Source organism: Cyprinodon tularosa, unplaced genomic scaffold, assembly GCF_016077235.1.
Source record: "Cyprinodon tularosa strain WSP-4 unplaced genomic scaffold, ASM1607723v1 ctg33, whole genome shotgun sequence".
NCBI classification, from domain to species: Eukaryota; Metazoa; Chordata; class Actinopteri; order Cyprinodontiformes; family Cyprinodontidae; genus Cyprinodon; species Cyprinodon tularosa.
The window spans coordinates 1,197,256-1,222,647 of NW_024039041.1; the positions used below are offsets into that span (position 1 = coordinate 1,197,256).

The 25,392-nt window shown below is 38.2% G+C and overlaps 1 protein-coding gene across 4 annotated transcripts in view; it reads left to right on the forward strand.

Moving 5' to 3' along the window:
• The window catches only part of arfgef1 (ADP-ribosylation factor guanine nucleotide-exchange factor 1 (brefeldin A-inhibited)), a 78,537-nt gene that overhangs the window by 24,703 nt on the left and 28,442 nt on the right, over positions 1-25,392 (forward strand). For 2 of the 4 annotated variants that reach the window (XM_038293678.1, XM_038293680.1), the window contains exons 2-10: positions 3,738-3,768; positions 9,915-10,071; positions 11,613-11,759; positions 12,327-12,506; positions 13,907-13,960; positions 17,513-17,870; positions 18,986-19,111; positions 20,321-20,568; positions 23,345-23,478. In XM_038293678.1, coding sequence (XP_038149606.1) covers positions 3,738-3,768; positions 9,915-10,071; positions 11,613-11,759; positions 12,327-12,506; positions 13,907-13,960; positions 17,513-17,870; positions 18,986-19,111; positions 20,321-20,568; positions 23,345-23,478 — 1,435 coding nt within the window. The remainder of the gene's footprint in view (positions 1-3,737; positions 3,769-9,914; positions 10,072-11,612; positions 11,760-12,326; positions 12,507-13,906; positions 13,961-17,512; positions 17,871-18,985; positions 19,112-20,320; positions 20,569-23,344; positions 23,479-25,392) is intronic. The other 2 variants (XM_038293681.1, XM_038293679.1) reach the window with 1 other exon arrangement.

Consider the following 25,392-nt stretch of genomic DNA (forward strand, 5'->3'; position numbering starts at 1 on the left):
TTTCAAAACACACCCCAGAGCAAATTTCACAATAAAAGTCTCCCATTTACTCTGTAATACAGCAGCTATTCACCTAATAACATGGAAAACCAGTGATTTAACATTTGGAAATGGATTCTATATCACTGCTGGGCATGACCCATCTTTTGATGCACATCCATGATAGACTTTCAAAATAAGACTACAGGGACTCTACAGAATAAAAGCCTCTTCCTTATACACACTCATACATTCTGGCATATTGCTCATAGCCATTTGTAATTTCATCACTGCAATGGCTCTGAGCATGCGGGCGGAGCCCGCCATTGGTGATTTCATCACTGCAATGGCTCTTAGAAGGTGGGCGAAGCCCGCCAATGGTGATTTCATCACTGCAATGGCTCTTAGCAGGCGGGCGGAGCCCGCCATTGGTGATTTTTTTCATCGCTGCAAGGGCTCCTAGCAGGCGGGCGGAGCCCGCCAACTGCGCTTTACCCACTGCGGTTCAATATGGACAACCCATATTACCCTTGTGCATCATATGCTGTGCACGTCTATTTCCCAGATTTCAGCACAAGTGGCACACAGCTCTCTTTGCCCATGACCTAGCCCTCTTTCCTTCCCTCAGCAGCCCTCAAAGGCGTAAGCAGTTGGTCTGGGGAGCCCCGACGTCACTTGCCAGGGCCGTATTGGCCCAGTTACCCAGACGGGCAGTAGGTGGCCCCCCTCAAAATTTCTTTAGAAATTTTCTAGTTGGAGCTATTCTACTGGTTCAAGAACAGCCTTCTCTTGCACTATTGAAGCAGTAAACATTCAGAGCAATATCTTTCTAGATTTATCAATCTATTTTTTATTATTCCCGTTATATGCTGCCGATTCTTTAGGCCTATAATGCAATCTTCATCTATTTAAATGTTAAAAGTGGGGGAAATCTGTTATATTAACCTGCTTCTGAAATTCCTATTCTACAAGCATGCTGATAGAAACACTGTTTTTTTTTCTGCTTCTGTTTAAACTTTATGTAACCCATAGGTTCATTATAAATGGGTCGGTTCTTCTCATACCTATTGTTGTTCACTGTTTTCTGTTGGTTAATACCAACTGATCAAGTCTTTCCTAACATTCCACACAACAAAAGGAGTAATCAAAGTATGCGACTCATGCCAATATTATATCTGGTCATTATCTTTTATATACGTTTATGTTTAAGGCTGCTATATTTGGTATCGTATGGGAAATGGAAAAGTTGTATCAGGACACCCCTAATGATAATAACCCAATGACAACCAAAGTTACACAGGTCTCTATTAAACAGAAAGACATATAAAAAAGACAAAGAAAACCTTAACAATGGCTGGCAAAAGGGGGGAGCAGAAAAGCATGAACTCTATGATCTTAAGGCCTGACTGCTGATGCACTCATGAATCGGTGACCAAGTGCATATATCGGCATATACAAGAAAAAAACCTTAAAATCTTGTTTTTTTTAAAAAGATAATAAAAACAATAATTGTAAAGAACAATTTCATAAAGTTTCTGGGAGGTTATGGCAGCAGTTTACAGCTCTCCTATTTCAGGGTGGGTTAATTAATGGACCGTACTATTGGATAGACACTCATGCTCAGTCTGTTTTGATTGACTTGTACCGTCTACCAGGAGGTAATAGCTCAACCATTAGGTTGACATTATTTGTGGTGTCTTTTGGGTGTTTTGGACTTTGTTTTTATTTATTTTTATTATTTTAATGGAAAGGAAGGTCCAATCCAAGGTGCTCTAATGTTTCTCTGTTCTGCCTTTAGCACTGCGGCTGTGCAAATAGCATATCACTCAGCAGTGTTGTTGATCAGAATAGACTCTATTGTGCTTCTATATTAATCTGGGAGCAAATTCGGTTGTAGGTTTGCTCTTTTTAGTTTCCTCAGGAAAACAAGTCTGTGCTTCTCTGGGCTTTACTGACCATACGTTTATTTACATATGTAAATAGATGTAAATACTCCCTGCACTCTCATCCTCCTCATGATCAAAAATATTCTCTACAAGCTGCAGAATAGCCATTTCATGGCCTCGAAACGCTCTTAGGTGAGGTAGGATGTGTGAAACAGACATACGACTGTCGTGCAGCTTCCAGTCTGTTCCCAGCCATGTTACTCATTAGAATGAATGAATCATGTGTTGAGGCGGGCCACCTTGTCACAACGATGGTTACATGCATTAGCACCTCGCGCAGAATTTGCACATTAGTTGAATAAAATTTCTTCCTGTAAATACAAACATTTTTAATTCATCCTCTAATTGTTTTTATATTTTATTGCAACCAGGTCTGCAACAGAAACACTTGAAAAGAGAATGTGCTTATTTTTTGTTTGTCTCTTTAACATAATGCATTAATAACAGGTGTAGTATGTCCTTATCTGGAGTTTTATTTCATTTATTCATCTTTTTTTATATATATATCTATACATCTTTATCTATATCTATATAAATATATATATATATATATATATATATATATATATATATATATATATATATATATATATATATATATATATATATATATATATATAGATATGTGTGTGTGTGTGTGTAATTGATATTTATGCACTATTTTTGCAAGCCACGTATCACTTTACTTGGATTTATCACTTTACTTGGATTTTCACTTTACTTGGATTTAGTTTGTCTTGCACCTGGTATTAAGTCATTTATCTGAAACTTATAAAAACTAAACTGAAACTAAGCTTTTTCAAATGAAAAACTAAACTAGCCAACAAATACTATAAATAAATAAAAAAAAAAATCTATGTTACAATTTTTGGTGGAGGGTTCCATCTATTTTATTGTTCCCCCTTTTTTTTTAAAGAGTACATGCTGTTTATTGAATCCCAGATTGACTTAATTTATTAGGGGGATGTTGTGTGACATGCAAGCAACATTTAAAAAAAAATAAATCTCAATGATTGGGGGTCCTGGTCCTAATACTGTCTGTATTTAATGAACCTAATGGAAGCATCGCAGGGTTCCAGACCTCTACCCCCTTTTTTCACAGCTGACCCACAAAGTTAATTGCTGTTGAAACAATATTTGAAACAAGCTTTAATTTATTTCCACAGTGTTAAGAGCTAAATACTGTCTCTAAATGGAGTCCTCTGAAAGGACTCTCAGCCTTGCAGCAATGAAATAATTGAGCGTGACTGAGGTTTTTCCCAACAACCGCAGGCCGGTGCAGTTCTGGGAGGACGCTGCCAATTGTATCTGTGCTTTTTAAACACTCAATCACTGAAGCCCCCATTAATGTCTCGTACCAATCAGACTTCTATTTTTATCTCCTTTCTCTCTCACACCCTTCCTCTCATTTGTCTTTTCTTTTTTTCTGCTCTTCTATGTCTGTTTTCACAGTTTTCTGAAGGTTCATTTAATTCCTTTTATGCCCGAAGATCTGTGAAGTAAACACAATGTTGGCCCAGCTTGCAGACACGGTGTAGAGTGAATAATGAATGCATTTTAGGATCTGTGCCACTACTGAGGCAATATATTAACAAGGTTCTGGTGGGGAGTTTGCATATTGTCATCTTGTAATTGAGGCATCTTGACAGCTAAAAGGCATTTGTGACTAACTTTGACATATACATCACAATTTGTTCTGTTTCTACACCAGAGAGCAGCAAGTTGTTTTGATGTAAATAATTAAGAGTAACATTTCTGGGTATAATGGTGTGAAATTAATATGTTCTGCCTTTTTTTTTTCTTGTCTTTCAGAGGAAATAAAGGCGGAATCAGAAAAGTTAAGGTAAGCCATTGGTCCTTTAGTGGGTTTTATGTTTCTTTGTGCATGCTGAGGCGCTGTACAATTAATGGCTCAGTTTCAGGCCTCTCTGTTGCTGCTTTCCATTGTTCAGTCTCTTAAAGGGGATCATCATAATGCTGTGTGTGAGGCCAGGCGGTCCCTGCTCTGCATGCAGCATGTTTTGGCTCCTTTCTCTGGTCTTTTCTTCCCTCAATACACCTTTACTTGGTCATTAATGGTTTTGTTTATGTTGCTGATCTTTTTTTTTTTGGACTGTATGTTTATTTGTGGTTTGCTCCTAAAAGGTATTGCTAAGTAACATGGGCTTTGGAATGTAAAGCAACCCCCCACATCATCTTCTCTTCCTGCCAAGTCTTTTTTTTTTTTTTTTAACCTTGAACTTTTTCCTTCCTTGCACACAGCCTCTCGTTCTCTCAACTTCCACCTCAGTGCTCTCCATGGTATTCACTAATTCTCTATTTTCACCCAAATTTCACAGTCGGTCAGAGGGAATTAACATGTAGATGGCACAGCCTCACCATTTGGCTCCAGTGCATCTCAGTAAATTGGAGTATAACTAGTGAATTCAAAGTAATCCAACTCAAAAAACTAAAATTTTAGGTTAAAAAAAAAAACATTCTTTGAATTTTTTTAAGTCACATATTCACATATAACATTTTGTTTTTCTGATTAAAAAAATATCTGTCTACCGAAAAAGCACTGGTGTGTTTTTAAATGAGTTGATTAGCCTCTGTATCTAGATGTTCATGAATCCCAGGTTGCTTTAGTGGCCTTGAACTCATCCTTATTAGTTCTGGTGTCTCTCACCTTCTTTCTGTTGTGTTTTGCTGTGGCCAGTTTATGGCAACAGTGACACAGTGGTCATTAAAGCTGAGGCTGATTATACTCACGCAGCAGTGTGTCGCAGTGAACTTGTCGCAGATATTTTTGATTTATGTCCAATTTTGAAGCGTGGTCTGCGCTATGTTATTCCACGCCACAATGCAAGAGGGACAATGACGAACTAGCTGTGGGTCTAGATACGGCCGAGGCGGTGAGGAAGTGGGGGCAAGTTTGTGCGATAAAGGAGGGCCATGAGGGCGAAAAAGCGGGGATCCAGGTGGAAAAAGGGTCTCAGCGTTCTCGTGCACCTCTCTCTTCAAATCGATTTCCACAATGGCGCTCATACAAACAAAACAAGCCGTTAAGGTACCAAACAGGAAATAAGCATAGTGTAGAGCGGATGTAGATTTGACCAATTGTAGGCCTCCTGTCTGCGGCACTGTCTACAGTCACCTACAGTCTTGGAGAGGTGCAGCTGGGTGTCTGTAGAAGCGGCGGGGGCACATTTGCGTTCACTGCGACACACGCCGACGACCTGGTTTCTGAGTATAAATCAGCCTTTAGTGGTGTGGGCAGGTGCCAAGTCCTGCTGGAAAATTAAATGAGGCTTGTCAGCAGAGAGACGCATCAAGTGCTCTTAAATGTCCTGGTAGGCGGCTGCTCTGACTTTGAACTTCATAAAAACCCTGATCAGCATCACTAAAGCACAACTAAAGACCCACTTTTTTAAAGTTGTTTTTTAGTTTAATACTGTGTTTACTGTTTCTGTATGTTGTTTTAATTTATATAAACTTTTTATAAATTTGTGCAGCACTTTGTGACCCTGGTCTGTGAAAAGTGCTATAGAAATAAAGTTTACTTACTAGCAGATAGCATGGCTCCCCAATGACCAAAAACTAGAAATTTCACACTTTAATTCAAGCAGCCTGGATCCTGTGCGCTTCCATTCTTCTGACTTTTGATCGTCATTTATCTACCTGTACATTTGTATCTGTAAAACGTCAATCGTTTAGTCCAGAATCTCTCTTCTGCACAATCCTTTATCCTTTTTGCTTTCCACATTTTTTCCTTCCACCTAGCTTTCCGTAAATATACCAAATCTTCCAGTTTATGGATGGATAAATGGAGTGATTTCTGATACCATGAAGTGATATTCAAAGTTATTCATTTTAAGCTTCAATGCTTCACATAATGTTGTAGATGATCAGTACTCTCCTAAAAGAAAGAAAATGACTTTTATATTTTGATATCCATAATTATCCTGTTTGTTTTAGTTGAACGTAGAAAATACTTCTGATCTGAGTTAACACAAGGTATTGCTTGTAAATTAAAAAAGTAGAAATGCGCTGTTCATAGAGGAGCACTATATTTACAAACAAGATACTGGTGGGACGTATAATATGCTTATACCCACTGCTGGAAAATATTAAAGTGTAATGCAATGGGTATTTTTAATCTAGATTTCATATATTTGTGAACAATATTAGAAAATCGGAGGCTGGATAGTTTTCATTAGGCCTACTCTGGTTTCTACTATTATGCCATTCTGTTTCTTATCAAAACAAAACAAGCCGCCAGCCTGCAATCTGCTGCTGAACCTGCATGCCTTCTGTTGCTATTTTAATGCATGTGAGGAAGAAACTACCATTTATTTGATTAAGTCAGGTACAAGGCAAGGAGCAGCAACAATTAGGAGAGGGGTTATACTACAGTGATCATCTTTGCTTTAAGGGGAACTATTTATTCTTTCTCTCATACATTAAAAGGACTTTAAAACATTATTTTTATTGAAAATGTGGCTTTTAAAAGCATCTATATCTGGGTCTTGCCTTCTTGGAGCTAAAGAAATTAAGTGATTTGGAAATAGGAGGTTGAAAACCTTTATTTAAAAAATGAACTTGCATGCGTGTTGCTCTCACATTTTAAGAAAATAAACAGTTTAGTGTCAAGATATCGATGAAAAGGTGCATTTTTGGGGCTCAATACACAAATCTCTTATTTTTTATTTTATTTGAATTGCTATGTGCTTTTATTTGGGGGATATAAAGTGAAACTATACAGAGCAACCAGGCGATGCAGCATCACTGCTGATTTTTAACCAGGTCTGTTAAATGGAACTATAGATCTTTTATGGGAAAAAGCAGGCCTAGGTTGGTCTGGTCTTATGGATCTCTTTTTGGGGGACTTCTCAGCATTAGAAGGATCTCATCCGGCAGCTGCCCTGGTCTGAATGCTGAGAAGTTGAAGTAGGGTTACCATAAGAGAAACCACAGATTAGAAGAGCTTGGATTAAATCACACTCTAGGATAGACTTTGTTCTTTAGTGAGGAGCTCGGGATCGATGGCTCGTTTAACATAGATACAACATTAAGATTAGTGATTTAAGTCTCTTTAGTACTGGTCTAAAATCTCAGAATTAGACAATTGAAAAGGTCAGTGCAAAATATTTCATGCATCTTAAAGAGTGGATTTATTGAAATGAATTCTGTAAAAATATATTAGCTTAACTAAAAAAAGAATAAAAATGAATGAAATAATTGTTACTTAAAGTAGTTCTGTAGAAACATAGAAATAGAAATTGAACTTTATCGACCTCAGATTAGAGAAATGAACCCATCCCCTTGGGGAGCAGTGGGCTGCCGCCGTGCGGCGACAAGGGAGCAGTGTGGGGTTAAGGGTTTTGCTCAAGGACCCAGAGTGGAAGCTGTGAGGATCAAACCGGGTACTTGCAAACTTCTAAGAGCACAAGCACACTGCTCTAACCACTAGGCCATCACCACCCCCATCAGCCTCTATTCCAGAAAATTTGGACGAGTGGATGTGGTAATGCATACTAGGAGTGCAAAGGGGCAACATGGACTTAAAATATTTTAAGAATTATAAGTGATATTCAAACACTATAAACCATATCCCCATAAAATAAACTTCTGCTCCAAAATTAGTCAAGCAAACCCATCATCACTGAAATTGCTGCATTTACTTGCACAACTGTTAAACAATTAATAATTAATGCATTAGAATAGATATTGAAATAACATTTATTTATGCTTACATTTTTGTTTATTTCGATTATTTAGTGTTTTGTTTTTTGTCTTTTTAAAAGCTTTCTTATTGCCTGTTCTTCATCACAATTTACTGTTAAGCTTCTCCTCTTGTCCGAAGTTGCATGTATTTAAATGTAAAAACGTTCCCACAGGGTGGATTTCTATCAGATCCCTTCAATTACAATTTAGATTTATCGTGCTCTTTTTCTGCTGTGACTTATTAAAGTCCTAATCTTAAAGGATTATTCTCTTAAAACAAGCTGAGTAAGCAAAGGAAAAAAAAAAGGTCCTGTGAATTTAGAAGAGTGGATCAATTGTTTCCCACAGTCAGCAGCCAATGAAGTGAGCCCGACACTTTAGATTTGGGGGAAACTTTGGCTAAAGACAGTATGTTTAGATTAATTAAGTAGCAGTAAATGTCCAATGGCCCGTATACATTGAGCGATTATGGCAAAGACTACCGGAAAACCGCACTGATATGTCTTTATTTCTCCACATTTGTAATCTTGCATTACTCTTTGAGATAGATTTAAGGGCAGCAGTTGTCGGCACCTTGCAACCAAATATTACATATATAAGTACTATTTGGTAGGGGTGTAAATAATAACCGTTTTGTGTCGATGCATCGATCCAACAGCCGACGATCTGATGCATCGACATATTAGCAAGAGTATCGATTCATGTTTTGTTTTTTTCTCTCCGGTCTATTTTTATCGATTTGCTCCTGGACATAATTCTCCCGTTCTGCGGTGGTGCTAAACCTATTTTGCACTCCTGCCTTGCTTCCTTTAGCCACTACCCTCTTTCCACCTGCACACACACACTGGCCTAAACAGTAGGCAAGACAGTCATGGCGGATTCTTGAGTATTGAAAACAATCGAATCATTGGGTCAGGAAATTGATACTGAATGAAATCACCATGATGGGTGTGATTTACACCCCTACTATTCGGTGACAAATAGACACAATCTTACCCAATTGAAGAGCTGCAACAACCGCAAGTCTACAGACTGGCCAGTAGAAATGCAGCTGTTTCTATTGAGATTTTTCCGCAGAAAGCATCTAATAGAGATGCTGCTTGCAAGTCTCTTATTTATATTTTGTAAGATTCTGAGGAGACGAACATGTGCACAAACAACCAATACGTCTTGTATATCAATTCAGGAATCAAAGCAGTAACGTTATAGACGCTAAAGATGAGTAGTAAATGTACCGTACACCTCCCACTTTTTATGTAAAGCTGGCATCCCATGGTGGATGGTGTAGTCATGACCAGTAGTAAGCGACACAAACCAAACTATGTTGTAATAATTTATTATATTATTAACTATTATTTTAACACTCCACAATGTTAAAAAGCCATGAACAAATGGGATACATTGTGCTTGTTAAAGAATGTGAGCCTGTTTAAGGAGATGTTAGCAGCTATATGCTAAAGTGTATCTAGGTCAGGTACAGAGACATCCTGACATCTCTTAGTAATATAAGTAAAGCAGATGCATTTATTCTCATGCTATCTACTCTGAAGTTCCAGGAAACATTAAAATATTTGAATTATAAAAAAAGAATGTAGAGTTCCATTGAATAGAATATCCCTAATAGATAACCTTACAGCCTTTCTGCTTTTTTCCCCTCAGAATCATTCTCCTCTATTTGTTATTCAGCGCATCATTAATTCTTTTTTCCAGGTTCATATTTTACTGACCCTGCCGCTTTCAGTGAGGCCGTCCCTCTGAAGTCACCTGTTTTCATTGCTAAGGCATAAACAAAGCAACCTCCTCCCTGCTTTATCTGTCTGCCTCTATCACAGCCTCCCTCCGTTGCTCCCACCCTTTCTCTGTTTTTCTTCGTATTCCAGCCTGTGCAGTGGGTGCGGCGGCAGTGTCTGATGAACCTGCCGTCCACATTTTTATGTCTCTGTCGCTCTTTTTTAAAATTACAGAGACAAATACATCTGTGCAGGACGTGCTTTGCCATCATAAGCAGACATGGAACTAAAAGTAAAAGAAATATCAGCCGGATGGGTTTAGCCTGCTGCATATCCCCCCTCCAGCCTTTAAACAAGAAACATTTTGCCTCTATTGGGAAACCCAACATCCCTTGCACATAATTTTTCATGCATGCATGTCAAGATTAGTGAGAGTGTGTCAGACTGATTTTTGAGTCCTCCTTCCTTTCTCAAGTTGGCAGACAGAACTGACAGATCTGTGTTTTCTTTTTTTATGTACTGTCTTTCTTTCCTGTCTTTTTCCTCCCCCCAGTCCGCCTAGTGGAGACGCCAAATCTGGCTCCAGCACGCTACCGCCGATTAAATCAAAAACCAACTTCATCGAGGCAGACAAGTACTTCTTGCCGTTCGAGCTGGCATGTCAATCCAAATGTCCTCGCATCGTCATCACCTCACTCGACTGTTTACAGGTCAGTGTTGGGAGGACTCGGGTGGATATCCTCCAAAATGTTTGAAGCCTACATTCCTGGTGTTTATGTACAAGCCAACATAAGAGGCAGTGAACTTCAAGATGGATAAAAATCTCTGTTTGGGTATTTTTGTCTGAAGGAAAGATCTCTTCTGCTGAACTAAGATTCTTTATAGGCGCTAGCTTTAGATGCAGCAGTAATGGTGCAAATTGCAAATGGCGGAATCCATGAGGAGTATTTCTAGACTCTAGTTTTAAGCAGATCTAAAGGGTCTTAGTGAAAGTAGAAAATGTTAAAACTAATGAAATCATGTATTTAAAAGTGAGAATTTGCATAAAAATTAGTTATCAAGATAACTTGAGGTGTTCAAAGGCTTTTCATTTTTGATACTAGGAGCGACTTTCAAACAGTTTTAGTTTTTGACAGAGCTGAGATTAGCCTGCTAATCCAGAACTGATAATGATGTAATGTTTGGGATCATTGTCTCATTAAGATGGACAGTTGTGTCAAAGTTTAACCAGTTTGTTAAAATAGTTTGGATTGGGTGTTCAAGTATAAATTACTAAGTAGACTGTCTTGTTCCTAAACCAATATTTTCTAGATTGACTAACATAATGTATGAATCAACCTTCATGGACATGAGATGAGGGACAGATTAGGTTTTTACTGAAGGAAGCAAGGTTTGCATTTTAATTCAAGACTACATTGAGTCTTTTCAGTTTTTTCCTTTATTTAGACATCACCACAGCAACATGCACACAGGCATGACACGGTTTTCCAACTGGATGGATGCAGACTTGGCCTGCTAAGCCACAAAGGGAACAAAAAGCCAGCAGTATACTGTGGACAGAATGTCATTTCTGAGCTGAACTGTCAGGCATGGTGGCGGTGACATAATGTTGAGCATCTGTTTATTGGTGAAACTGGTTAGATAAACCAAAAAAACAACAACATCCAGATGATTTAAATTCACTTAAAAAATCAACAGCATGGTTAAAGCATTGACATAACTTTATACCAGCAGCATAATGATCCCAGATACGCATTAGAACTGGCTTTGGTTTACCCTGAACGCGCAACTCTGTGGGGAATTCCTGGTTTTGATGCTATAACGTTTGTGTAGTTTGTCTTTGATTTTCTAAAAGAGACTTACTTTGCATTAGATGCGCAATATCCATATATATTAATGTTTCTGAATCAGTAGGTGCAGCTTAAAAGTAATGGGAACTCTTGTAGCACCCGCTATCAAATCAAGCTTGAGCACCAAATTTTTGTTTCTAAAATCAATTAGTCATTTGTTGCAAATCCCTTAACATTAGAAGAATTATTGATATGCATCATTAATCATTGAAGAGGGTATGTAATCCTATTGCCAACTTGTGTGTATATAGAGCCGAATATTTCTGTCAGTCATACAGAAAAAGGTGGAATATGAATACATTTTTATTCTAAAGCAATAAGGGTCACCAGGTCATGTTCTAAGGTTTGTCGACTTGTTCTGTTAATGTTTTTGCATCTCGGCATCTTTATGTGACTTGCAGAAGCTGATAGCATATGGCCACCTGACGGGCAGCGCCCCGGACAGCACAGCACCAGGCAAGAAGCTCATTGACAGGATCATCGAGACCATCTGTGCTTGTTTTCAAGGACCACAGACCGACGAGGGCGTGCAGCTACAGATTATTAAGGTTTCCCTTTTTTTTTTTTTTCTCTGAATTATCTCAGTTCATTTTGATGATTATTATTCATTCAGTTTATGCTAACTGAGTTTATACTAGTTAAGGTACATAGCAGAACTTAAAGCGGTCCTGTTTATGCTCGATCTGAAGGAAATGTTGGCTGCTTTAGTTTTACATTTTTCATCTACTGCAATACCTTTAATTTCAGGATCGATCTTTTAAATATTAGATATATTTAAACTCTAAGGTTTCCTTTGAATATAAGAGATGTTTTATTTTCAAGTCATTTTTTTAAATGGCCTTTGGACACGGGTAGACATGCTCCTTATAATTATTGTGTTTTGATATCTGGAAAGTATTTCATAAGTAATTTAGACTTCCTACTTTTAGAACATACATGTAAGCAGGTACAGAAAAACAAGTAGCATCAGATTTTCTAAAGAACAGGTATTATCATCTTTAATGTCTCAGGGACCGTTAAACTCTGCTAATCAACAAAAAATTAACATTAAAAATAAATTGTGACTTTAGATGAGGATGAGGTAACACCCTGCCTTCTCTCCTCCTTCTATGTAGGCTCTGCTAACAGCTGTGACCTCCCAGCACATAGAAATCCATGAAGGTACCGTGCTGCAAGCCGTCCGGACCTGTTACAACATCTACCTGGCGAGCAAGAACCTCATCAACCAGACCACGGCGAAGGCCACACTCACACAGATGCTCAACGTCATTTTTGCACGCATGGAGAATCAAGCAGTATGTCCAAATCCTCTTAAAACTTTACAGTTATCTTTATTTAAAGGCACTGCTTATCACTTAAGCCACAGTCAGTGAAATCTCCTCTGATGGAAGCTATTTTATGTTAAAATGAAATAAAGTAGTTTGCATAGTGGTAACACAATCAGTGTTTTCTAATATTCTTTTAGCATTTAGATAAAGCAGCAGTTTGGATTGTAATACAGGTGTATCTCAGTAAAATAGAACATCATTGCTGAGGCAATTTATTTCTGTTATTTAATTCAAATAGTAAAACTCATATATTCAATGGACAAAGTATTTAATTGGTTCGTTATGGTGCAGACAATTAAAGGGAAGATAGCCCACTTGACAAGTGTCCAGCTGTCTATATTGCAACTCCTAATAAAGAGGAAATGTCACAAGATCATTGTTAAAAACTTACTGTTCAGGGTGCCATATTGAGGGAAAAGTGAGTGGTGACAGAATGTGTGATAAAGAAAGGTGAACAAGCAAAAATGAAAATTGAAGACTTAAGAATTATGGAGTGAATTTATTCAAGAGTTTAGAGGACATTCACCCCACAGACGGTTTCAGAGGCGCCTCAACTGGACTAAAGAGACAAAGTTCTGGAATGTTCTCAGCGATTCAAACTACTCTTCTTCTTAATTACATTTTATGTGGAAATAGAGGTCCCAGAATCTGGAAAAGGACTGGAGAGCCACAGAATCAGGGCTGTTTTCCAAGTCCAAAATGGAGAAAGAAGTCTTCCAGGGAGTTTTAGGAACACATTATGCCCTCATTTGCTGAGAATTACAGTGCTATGGATCTCACCTTGATTTTTTTTCTCTATAAAGTATTTAACCGCAATGCATGTTTACACAAGCAAACTCATCTGACCCACAATCCTTAGAGTCCTTGGGGTATTGTCAAGAGGAAGATGGGACACTAACAACATAGACAAGTTAAAGGCAGCTATGAACTCATCATGGACTTTCTAAACACCTCAGCAGAACCATGAACTCATGATCATCACAACATGCCTCATTGATGCAATAATTCATGCAAAAGGAGGCCCAACCAGAAATACTACTACTTTCCAGTGCTTTGCTGCCATTTAGTTTTTTATTACTCTGTTTTTAGGGTTTCCTTTGCTGTAAACCATCAACATAAACACAGAAAAAAATGCTTGAAATGCACACATCTCTCTGTAGATTCTATATATTTATGTAATTTTTAAGGTTGTATTCTGATTATTGAAATTGATTGACCTTTTGGTGGTGTTCTAATTTATTAAGATGCACCTGTATTCTCGTGTCAACAAAAAAAAAGCTCAACTCTAATATCATCTTTTTCTTTTTGAATGACACTTCTCCCCTCCTCACCTGCCTCCCCCCCCTCCTCCCTTTTTGGACAAATAGCTTACAAATCACAAGCTATCTTGGTCTTTGGCCTCCAGAAAGCGTGACCGCCAGGTAAAAAAGCGTGCAGGACTGCCCGTGACATTGCCTGATCAGAAGTCTTTTCAACTCTTTCCTGTGCATCTGTGTTTGCGCATTCAGATCCCCCCACCCCACCCTTTTCCCTCCCTCATCCGTCCACGATTCATTCTTTCTCTTTCTTTGCTCCAACACTGCACACGAATACTGCACACTCTTTTTTTTTTTTTTCACCCTGTTGCTTGCCGTGGCCTCTGTTGCTCATCTTGCTTTTCCGCATTGGTTTTTAATTGCACCAGGAAGAGGTTTTGTGTTCTTAATATTTAGCATATGTCATAAAAGTAGTATACGCTGAGATTTAAGGCAGACTTTACCTCTGTAGTGCAGCACACGAGATAAACTTTGTGTGTAGATGCATCTCACTGGCTGTAGCTCAGCATGGTGTGATCACACGCGCACAGGCGTGTTGGTCTCGCACAGCTTTCACTATCCGACTGAGGTGGCATTTCAATAATGAGCTTAGTTTGTTTGCACAGCCTCCCCTGTCCCCTGCGGTACGTTTGTCTGCCCCATTCGCTGCTCCTGTTCGATGCTAATCGCTTAGCTAGAAAGGCTGTGTTGTTCAATTCATTTAGCCATGTATTTTATGCGACAATAGTGACTGCCTTGTTTAATAAAATGGAAGAGCTTCTAATAGGGGTGTGGTGTTCATACTAAAAAAAGAATAAATGCAATTAAAAGTTGATCCTGTGAGCAGATTTCCTGAGATTTTGGTTATAAATCAAAAATGAAAACATTCATCCTTGTTCCCAGTCTCTATTCCTTTCTTCAGATTTTTCCTCTTATTTCCTTGTTTCATAATGTAAACCCCTAATTAAAAGATTGCATACATTTATCATGGGTGTGAAGGTCTTTTACCTATATTGGATAAAAAACTGATTTTTAAATTTTATTTCAGTTTTATATGGGAAAAAAGTCAGAATTCTGACTTTTCTGACTAAAATTTTATTTCACTTTAATATGGGAAAAAAGTCAGAATTTAATAGAAATATTAAAGTGAAATAAAATGTAAAAATCAGTTAAGTTTTTTTTTTGTTTTTTGTTTTTTTCAAAATGCATTTTAGATTTAAACTTGTGACTTTCTGTTGTTTTAAGGGGGGTAAAAAAGAGTAGTACTCTGTATTAGATCGTATTTTAAGAATAATCTAGCACCTTTTCTTTTTTTTTTCTTGCAGTAATTAATTCATTAATGTTTTATTATGATATCCTGACATCATGTTTCATCAAAGCCCAAAAATGAGCAATATGAAGTCTTATACGCAAAGTGGTCATTTTTTTTAGGATTGTTTTCATTTACAAACTTGGTCAAAAGTGTTTATAGAAACCCTGTAACTGTAGGGTGGAGAAGGCCAGACTGCATGACTTGTTCCTGCAGCAAAAAAGATCTGAACTCATTGGGGGAGAAAGGGAGAGAAAGAAGGAACCACTTGAGGAAGATCTCATGACTTAGGAGAGAACAATATACATATGTCTCAAGAGTAGCATTCACACAGCATCACTCCCCCAGGAAGTTTATCACATTTCCGGATGATCTTACAATCGATTCCATAAATTAGAGATTTATTTTTATAATTTTAAAACCCTATAGAAAACAAAAAAGGAAAAGGTAAGACATCCAAAAGACAGCAACAACCAAAGAAATAATATTATTTACAATCAGATCATATCAGAACGGTCCACGGTCACATCGTCTCCTTTGATGAAACGATGTGAATGTGGTAATTATGGAGGGTCCATATTGCTTCCAGAATCCTCTGAAAGGCATCCCTGCTCATCTCCAGGGTATGTGTTCCAGCTTTAAAGTTTCATTTAAAATCCACTTAAGCAAACACAATCATAGGTGGTTTCTGTTAATTTCAGATGAAAAAGATGCTTTTGTTTGCCATGTTGGATACTGTGATAATCCTCTATATAATGTCAAGTATCTTGTTGACTTTGGTACCAAAATAAAAAAAAACTTACCATGTATGTGATATTTAGCAGGGTTCCAACAACCCTGACTGCTCAGTCCTGTATTGCGTTCCAGAACTGTTTTAGTTCCCCACACTTAAAAAAAAAAAAAAAGACACACACAAAGAAATTACCTTTTACTCATAGTCCAACAATAACTGAACAGTTTAAAGAAAGTTGTAGACAGACAAACCCATGATCAGTGTATGTAAATGTCTCCTTGGAGCCTTAAAACCTCCATACTGTATCACTGTGAACATGCAAACATGTCCCTTTATTCACTTGATCAAAACTCCCTTCTAACTTCATGACTCAGTTGACCTGTGATTTATTTATTTTTTCTTTCTATTTTTTTTATGCAAATATGCAAATTCACTTGCAAAGTTGGCCCCTTAACTTGGCAGAGGAACTTTGCACTGCTTGTTGGTGTTCTTTTTAATTTATTGAAAGTTGTGTTTTTCGTGTATCTAACAGTCAAATACACATTTTATATTCCCCAAGAAGAGATTATATGACTGCCATTTAAAGAAAAAAAAAACTTAGTGAAAGATAAAACATTTAAAATGACTCAGTTTACAACAATGAATGATCTGTGTTTATTTAACTTCACTTAAAAATGTCTTGCCGATAATCAGTGGAAAATCTATTTAACGTTCCAGCAATTCTTGACCAAATTTTCTGGGGGTTTTTTTCCCCTTCTGGGATTTTGAGGACTTATATTTGGTGATGAGCTCCAAGTCTTTGAGCTTGGAAGGACTCCTTACCATCACCCTAATGTTTAGCTCCCTCCACAGGTCTGTATAAAACTCTTGTCCAAACTAGTGATGTTGAAGCTGCGAATCATTTATAGCAACTGAGGAATCACATTATAAATTATTATTGATTTTATGGCAACCTATTGTACTGTACTCCTTTTATTTTATAATTTGGAGGGTTTTATTTATGGAGCAGTCTGTGTTTAAGGGGCTCTAATGATAAAAGTTAATACTTAAAAGCCTGATAATAGTAAGTACTATGATCATGACTTGATGTTATCCCTAAAGTTTTTTTAAATTCCCTCATCAGGACTCTCACTCCCCAAATCAATTATAATTTTCCAGCTAGGAGAAACGATTTGTTGCAGTAAATGTAAAATATTTCTTTCTAAAAATGTCAACCTGTCTAACAGACAGTTTTCTCTTTAAGAAGCAGCCATCAAGTTAGTCATCTACGAGGTTGCTATTTATGTTTGTCATTTTCCAACAGAGAAGCTTTAAGCCTGCAGCAAACTTAGACCTAAAGCAAACCAGCAGCATGAAGTGATTCACTTTGTTTGTCTCATTGCTGTTTGAGTAGCATGCCACTTTTTTTTCCTCAGCATACTTTTTTTGCATCCCCACATGGACACTTTCAGATGTTTGCTGACACCATAAGTATATGTTGGGGAGCTCGGTCCTCACAGGAAATGCAGACAGGTTGATGCTAACAGTTTTTCTGGCAATGTTTCTGATCCATGCTGCTTTCTAATGATGAATTTTCTCTTCCATCTGTGTCTCTTTCTTTTTTTTTTTTTGCATCTGTCTCCTATCCCTCTATCAGCTGCAGGAAGCCAAACAGCTGGAGAGGGAGCGGCACCGGCAGCACTCCCCAGCCACCCAGCACACTGAACCAGAATCACCCCAGCTCCAGGGTCACGTTCACCCACCCAGTAAGGCTCCAACCCAGGAGGCTAACGGCCCCATGAGTCCAGCGACTCCCAACATCGCCTCACCCTCCACCCCCTCAACCCCATCAACGCCGGCCCCGGAGTCCAGCAGCAGGTCTGTGTCAAGGGATCGGGAGGAGCAGGGTGGGCAACCGGCCCCCGACGAGAACCCGGATCCTGAAAACGGCTCTGAGTTCTGTGCAGCTGAGAACGAGCAGACTGAGGCAGATCAGGCCACCGCAGCGGTTCAAAGTAAGGCATTTTACTGGTATTTCAAATAAAAAGATGCATAAGGGCCATATACAAATATAAAATCTGACTTTTATGTCTGTTGCATCTTGAAGTAAATTAGATTTGCTTTTATTCTGTGCAATAAATGAGTCCAAGGTACATTATTCCACCTAAGCATTTTTGCTTTTATTGTAATTTTGTGTAACTGCACAGAAAAGAAAACCTTCAAATGAATCAGACATTTAGATTAATTCTTGTTGCACTTTATGACCTTTATTTGACATAGGATGTTAAATGTAAATGTAAACATTTGTTATTATGCCATAACCTGAAGCTTTATGCTTCATTATAAATCCTTTTTAGTACCTATTCTCTGCAAACCTATGGAAACTTCACGGACATCTCTGTGTGGTAAAAAACGGTGGATGAGCAATGGCTCCCAATGGCGAAGATTCTAAATATGAGCGTCTATTGACATTTAATGATTTGGCCCATAAATGTCTCCATGATCAACAGGCTGTTTAAAAAAAACGTAAACTCATAGAAAGGAGTCACTGCCACTCCTTGATGACATAATGAGGTTTTAAAAAATGTTGCACATAACGAACCAGCTCAACATGTCTACATGTCTACAAATAAAGATAACTTTTGTAACTTTTGACCCAGTTATCAGCTTAATTAGAGATAAATTTAATGATTTTTCAGGGCAGTATACAGCACTGGGTGCGTATCATTGCTCAATGCCGGCATCGATACCCCTATGTAACTCTGAAGGGTTGGATCCGTTCAAAATCATGTGACCCAGAACGCTGCTTTACGGCAGTCTGAGCTCCCTTTAAACACGAGAGCTAACTAAGCTAAAAGTCGTTTCTGTGACACTTTACTGATCAGACATATTTTTGGTTCTCTGATGTAGGATTCAATCTTGAGGGATGAATGTGATGCGTTATCAGATTCCTGAACACGGTTCAGTGTCGCTTCTTGCTTTCAGGGGACCTAAAGATAGAAGTTACAGATTTAGCGCCCTATAAGAGACTAAAAGTTACACATTGCTGTTGTAAACTTCCCTTTTTATTTAGTTTGGAAGCAGAAGTATCTCTGAATGATAATGTTAATGTGTTTCTGTGTGTCCTCAGATGTGGCATCCAAACAGCATGAAGGAGCAGGTGAAGAGGAGGATGAGGGGCCCCCGAACTATGAGGAGAAAGCGCAGGAAATAGTTCAAAGTATTCTGCAGGAGGTGGTCAACACTGTGGCTGGAGGTAAAACCTTTTTTTTTCTTTCTCTCTCAGCTCCCTGCCTGCTCTGTGCTCATTGCAGCCTTCTCAATATTGCATGTTTGCTTCAATTATTCCAAAAATGTCAGTATTCTGATTAGAGGCTAAAAGTCCTCACATACTTCTCAGTCCACACCGCACTGACAGCTGCGTACAAAGTTAGATTTTACTTACCGTGTAAGCAATGCCTTACTATACCCCTCTGTGGAAAAGTACTTCTTGTCAGGAACAAGCATTCATACCAAACTGTTTCAAATGTGACACTGAGTTGACAAGGATCTCCAGGCAATAACTGGCAGCATCACTGTTCAGAGCAGTCAGTCACAAGGACCCGCAGCATCTCAGTTACTCTCTCTACCTGACTGACAGGTGTGTTGTGGGAGACGAAATGAAGAAAGGCGCACAACTAGACTTAATTTCTTATGTTTTTGTAAAGCTAGAAGGCAAACCCGTGCTATGACGCCATGGCAGGGTGGGAACATGAGGAATGGGTAAGCTCAACCATGATGAGAGATCCCACGCAGCTCAGAGTATGCACAGGTATACTGAAGTATGTTCAAATGTTAGTGATTTATGCATCCATCATAATATAGTTTGAATAAGCTGCAGTTTGAAGTATTGACAATACTCTCTAAAGACAATTATTGTTATTGTAAACTAGACTCTACTTGTAAACTGGGAGCTAAAGTCAAAGGGAACTCTTGTTTTTTCTACAAAGGCTGTCCTAAAATTATTCAAGCAACTGTTTTAACTTAAGACGTCAACATAAAGGATGCTTTAATGGGCAAATAAATATGAATTCAATGGCGGAGTTTGCACATCTCCCCTGGACTGACCCCCCAGCAGGAAGGAACAATCCCTGAGACATTCACTGACTCAAGATCTGTGATTAACAGTTCCTGAAATAGGGAATCATTTCAGGGTTGCCATCTTAACGGAGACTGAAGATAGCCAATCAAAGAGTTCTTCCTCCATGATGTCAGAGCTCTAAAGATGCTCTACTTCAGGACTATACTTTCACATCACGGTGTAAACATACGATCATGTGAAAATGTTTGGGGGAAAATTAAGAAAAACATCACTATTTTCGGAGATGACCTCAATCATTTAATGGTGGTTCGATGTTTTACCCTGATTGCTTTATGCTCCAGTCTCCTAAAACATTAAAAGAAGATACATCTTCTCTGACTGCAGGTCACTGCCTTGACCCGGCAAACCTCTGCTCCGATACCAAGGAGTCGGCTGGCGAGGGCGAGCCGGCGGGTTCGCTACCAGCCGAGGCGGCGACTGAGGGCACCCAGAGCTCCATGGAGGACGAGGGTACAGTGGGGAGCGACAGCGAGCACGTCCATGCAAACGGCATTCCCGGCACGCCTATTTCCGCCAGCTTTACGCCCTCGTTGTCTGATGACAGACTTTCCGTCTCCTCCACCGACACTCAGGTGAGGAAGTAATGAGCGGATTAAGCAAAGACATGCTCCGTTCCCCCAAAGCCTTCAGGTCTTATATTCAAAAGACTCAAAACATGTTTAAACCTCTGTAGCTCATTGTGAAATGTGGACATTTAGGCTACGCTCACACTGCAGGCCTTGATGCAGAATTCCGATTTTTTTGCGAAATCCGATTTGTTTGCCTTGCCGTTCATATTTCCAAATAAATGCGACTTGTATGTGATCTCCTGTGTGAACTGCAGTCATACAACGCAAGTGTCCCGCATGCACAGTAGAGGATGCAATGACGTTTTTCCGGAAGTAAACATGGATGGTAGCGCCGGCGCGCATCTAGCGGTCTTTTCCAACCACAAAAACACAATCTTTGCAATATGGTTAAACATAAATACTGCTCTCCACATCATCATCTGCCATGGATGTTGTGTTTCTTGCCGCTTCCACGTAGCAAGAGGCATAATAGTGACCTTTGTCAGGTATTAATGACGTTCAGGTCGGCTAAATCTGACCTGGCCGTTCAGACACAGGTCGCATTTGAAAAGATCAGATTTGTATCGGATTCTGGACCTCATAGCCAAGTGGCCTTGGTCGGATTGGAAAAAATCGGATCTGTGTTGTTTAGACTGTCATGAAAAGATCAGATCCAGGTCGCATATGGGCAAAATAATTGGATTTGGGTCACTTCAGGCTGCAGTGTGAACGTAGCCTTAGTCATTGCTTATTCCTATAACCCATTTGCATTGACAAAATTTCACAGTCCATGTATCAGGATGAACAACTATCCTTTATGTTACTAAATCCATTGAAGTAGTTATTTAGATTTTTATTTTAAAATAATATCTTCCCAAACCTTAACTTCTTTTAGAAAAGTTAAGATTCCGGTCAGCTATTGAATATATTCTTTTTTTTTTTTTTCATTAAGGTGTATATATTGCCAAATCTGTCTTAAATATGTAGGTATCTACCTAAAAGCATTTCTTAAAAATATAACTGCGCTGTTTGAAGATGTGGAGCTTTTGTCTGACGTTACAGACAAAAGCTAGAAAACCCTAAATAAACTGGATAGAGACATTTTTACCCTCTTTAGTTATTCAGTAGGATAAATTCCAGCTAGGATGTAGTAGCACTTGTGTAATTTACATCAGTTTTACTTGTAAACCATAATGGGCTTTAATTAAACTTCCTGAAAACTCTGCCCTCAATCTGGCAGCACTAAAATGCGTCTAAAATCCCCTCAGGTGGTTTTCCAGCAGCTGTTGTAGAGGCAAGGTTCGCACTGAGTTAATTAATTCACATTCGAATCACCTGGACTCTGGACTTTGTTTCCAAACAGGTGCGTCGCTTTAGTCACGTTGATTTATCTGATAGCCGCTGAGAGGAATGTGATACATCCAGTTAATGAATAAATAAATACCTGCTCTCTTTGAGTCGCCCTCCTGCTACCTTTCTGAAGAATAAAAAAAAAACATTTGAACTGCAAATTAACTTTTTGTTACCCTGCTCTCATTAACTGGGATTTTATGTGACATCTGCCTCTTTAACTGGCCCCTAATTTAAATTTAACAGTTAAAACAATGTGTGAATAAAGCATTAAATCAAGGAAAACATATTTAATCAGTATATAACCACTATATAACCACCACTTACGCTTTGCAGGGTTACAATTAAATCCTGCAAAGCGCGTTTTATATAAAAAATATATTTCCCCGTAATATGAAATGTCAGAAGTTAAGAACTTTTTTGTAAATGATGAATAACTGGCGAACGTTGATTTAACAGCTAAACATGATGCAAATAAGGAGGGAAACACTTATTTTATTCTTTGCTTTTAGATGTTTCTATATGACTCCTTAAAGTTTTAAACGCTCAATATCGTCTCTTGGAGGGAATTGATAAATAATTAAAACCTTTTGTAAAAGTTCGGTCAAATTTAAAGCACTTTGAGATCAGTTCAGAAGAACAATTGAGGATTTACTCACTGGAAGAAAGTTGTATCTGTACCAAACCTACACAGATTCTCACTGAACGATTAATATTACTTTGAACTTTTTGACAATTAAACACCTGACAGCCGTCTACTACCAGTAAGTTCCTAACAATTTATATTAAAGATCAGAAGGTGCAAAGTTTTCCCAGCAGTCTGACTCATCTCCTAGTCTCTACTCACTATATGATTTGTTACCATCTGGCAAACTGTAAAGTCTCTTAACTTGTAAATGTAAAAGATTCAAATATTTATTTGTTCCTACCTCTATCAGACTAATAGATAAAGAAGGCATATTTTCACAATTTTTATGGTGATGGTTCTTTTTTATTGTAACACTTAGTCAATGACTAATTTCCTCCACATTACACATTTAAGATTATGACTATTAATGAATAAAACAGTTAACCATTCAGTCTGAGTTAACTTGACTAACTTAGCAAAGAATAATACACAAGACTTTAAAAAGCTGGTAAAGGTTTTGCTTTTCCACAAAGTAAAAACTCAGGAGGACTGAATGTAAATTATCTTTTCTATTATTTTTTAAAATAAATTGAATAAAAACATTTTTCTACTGCATTGTGTTTAAGCATCACTTTGCGCTGGTCAGTAACGGAGCATGTTTTATGGAAATCATCCATTCATCTCTGCATGACCTTTGCAGGTCTGTGATCACGATCAAAGGGATCTCATTGATCCGTAGGTCTTTAACCACCATGTTAGGGGATCAAAGCTCTAAAACAAGACAGATTTTTTTACTCACTGCTTATTTTTACCTTCCTTTAGGAATCAGGAGCTACAGCCGGCCAGCCGCCAGGTGCTAAGTTCTCCCACATCCTCCAGAAGGATGCTTTCCTCGTCTTTCGCTCTCTCTGCAAGCTGTCCATGAAGCCTTTGTCGGACGGGCCGCCTGATCCAAAGTAAGTTTTGTTTTTCAGTATAGTATTAAAAAAATGCTTGTAAAGACTCTTCAGGCAACATGCTTGTTACTATCTGTTTGGTGTATTTTTGAAGAGAAATGTAAAGCTCTGCAGCTTAGAAGAGGTTGTTATTAGATGTGCTTTTATTGTCATATTTTCTTGGTTTAACTGATTAGTTGTTAATCCGCATCTAATAGGGACTTATTTAACGTTTAGACAGATATTATTGTAAACTTCTTGAAATCTAAGAGTTGGAGTTTAACTCTGCTGAATTTATTGGGGTCTTTGTGATTTTATTTCTTGCAGAGGCTGTAAAAAAAACAAAATGCTTTATTTCATTGTTCTCTATAAGCTGCAGTTCTGAGCGCAGTGAGTCATGGTTTCAATTCAGGATCACTCATATTATAGTGAGTTTTTTTTTTATTTGATTTCATTGCTTATGGAGTTAATATGAGACACCAATCATCATTTTGTGAGTCACTTCCTCACAGGGACTCTTTTAATCCTTCCTCTTTTTTTCAAAGCACGACAAACTGCAAAAATTTGTGAATTTGATATTTCTTCTAGTGGAAATGTGATTTTACTGATGGCTGCAAATATGGAAACTACCTTGAATTTTATCCACATCTTTCCTCTTTTTTTGGTTTCTCTTTGCTTGCCAGTTTAATCTTAATCTATAATGTTTTTTTTGAACCACGCAGAAACATTTACTCTAAGAAGGTTCATTTGTTTTGTCCCACCTGAGCAACATGGCGCCCACGCTGAATAGTCTGCAGCTTAACGTTCCCAGTTGACACATCTTAACTTCTGTCCTTGCTTCTGAATCTAGCGTACCTTTTCATGAGACTTCACACTCACTTTGTCATTGACTTTTCTGTTTCTTTTCTGCTTTTCTGCTTTGTCTGTGCAAATGGGTTTTTATTTTCAAGGGCAGAAGGCACTTACACAGAGAAAATGTGAAAGGTTGTAGCTGTGTTTTCAAATGGCATATAAAGCCTCCTGTTGCCAAATACTGTTTTAAATGCTGTTGAAAGCGTCTTTTGCAAAATTTCAGTCATTGCTGCTCTGCAAAAGGTATTCTGCTCCTCTTGACCATACCAGAGGGATTCATTTTGCATAAAATGCTATTTGCTGTTTTAATGTATAGAAATGAAGTCAAGAAAAATATAATTGAACTTGTTTATTCTCATAAAACTTTTTTTCAAAAGTATGTCAAGGTTGTTGTTTTAGCACCAAAAATCCAATTTTTTCTGCTTCCTAAAGATGAAAAGTGGAGACATCTCAAAGAAGTGGTTAAACTCTGCATATAGATAAGCTGGATTTGCTGTATTTCTATAACTTTGGTAGTTTCTTGCCCCACCCTTAACCCTGCAGAAGCACAGTTTAGACAGACGGATGTTGTGCATGCATTGATTTTGGCCTCTGAGCATTTCCTTTGAAGGCAACTAAGGATTTTTCCTCATGCATGCTCGCTCTGTAATTTGTTATAAATCCCCTTCAAGGACATTTTCTTTTTCATTATAAAGACCAGTACAGCTAACATGTCTATGATAAATACTTCATTAACTGTACAGCAGTGTTAGTTACGAATCCCAAACTTTGGGCTTCTCATTAGAGTTTTGTTGAATCATTTGGTTATGAAAAGTAAATTTGACAGATTCAAACCTCCTGCTTGTTCTCTAAAACTAAGCCAAGGAGAGCGTCAGTCGTTGGAGCAACCAAAGGATAACTCTGCATAGATCCACAGTTTTTTGAAAATTCATGGATAGGTGGCGTCCTCCGTGAAGCCAGCTTTCCTGGAGGAGTAAGAGAGTGAAAGAAAGCAGAAGTCACAGCGAACATGTGGAAAACGAAACTTTTGACCAGCTTTTTGAGAAATGGAATGTTGTCCAAAATTGTCCAAGTCAAAGTTAA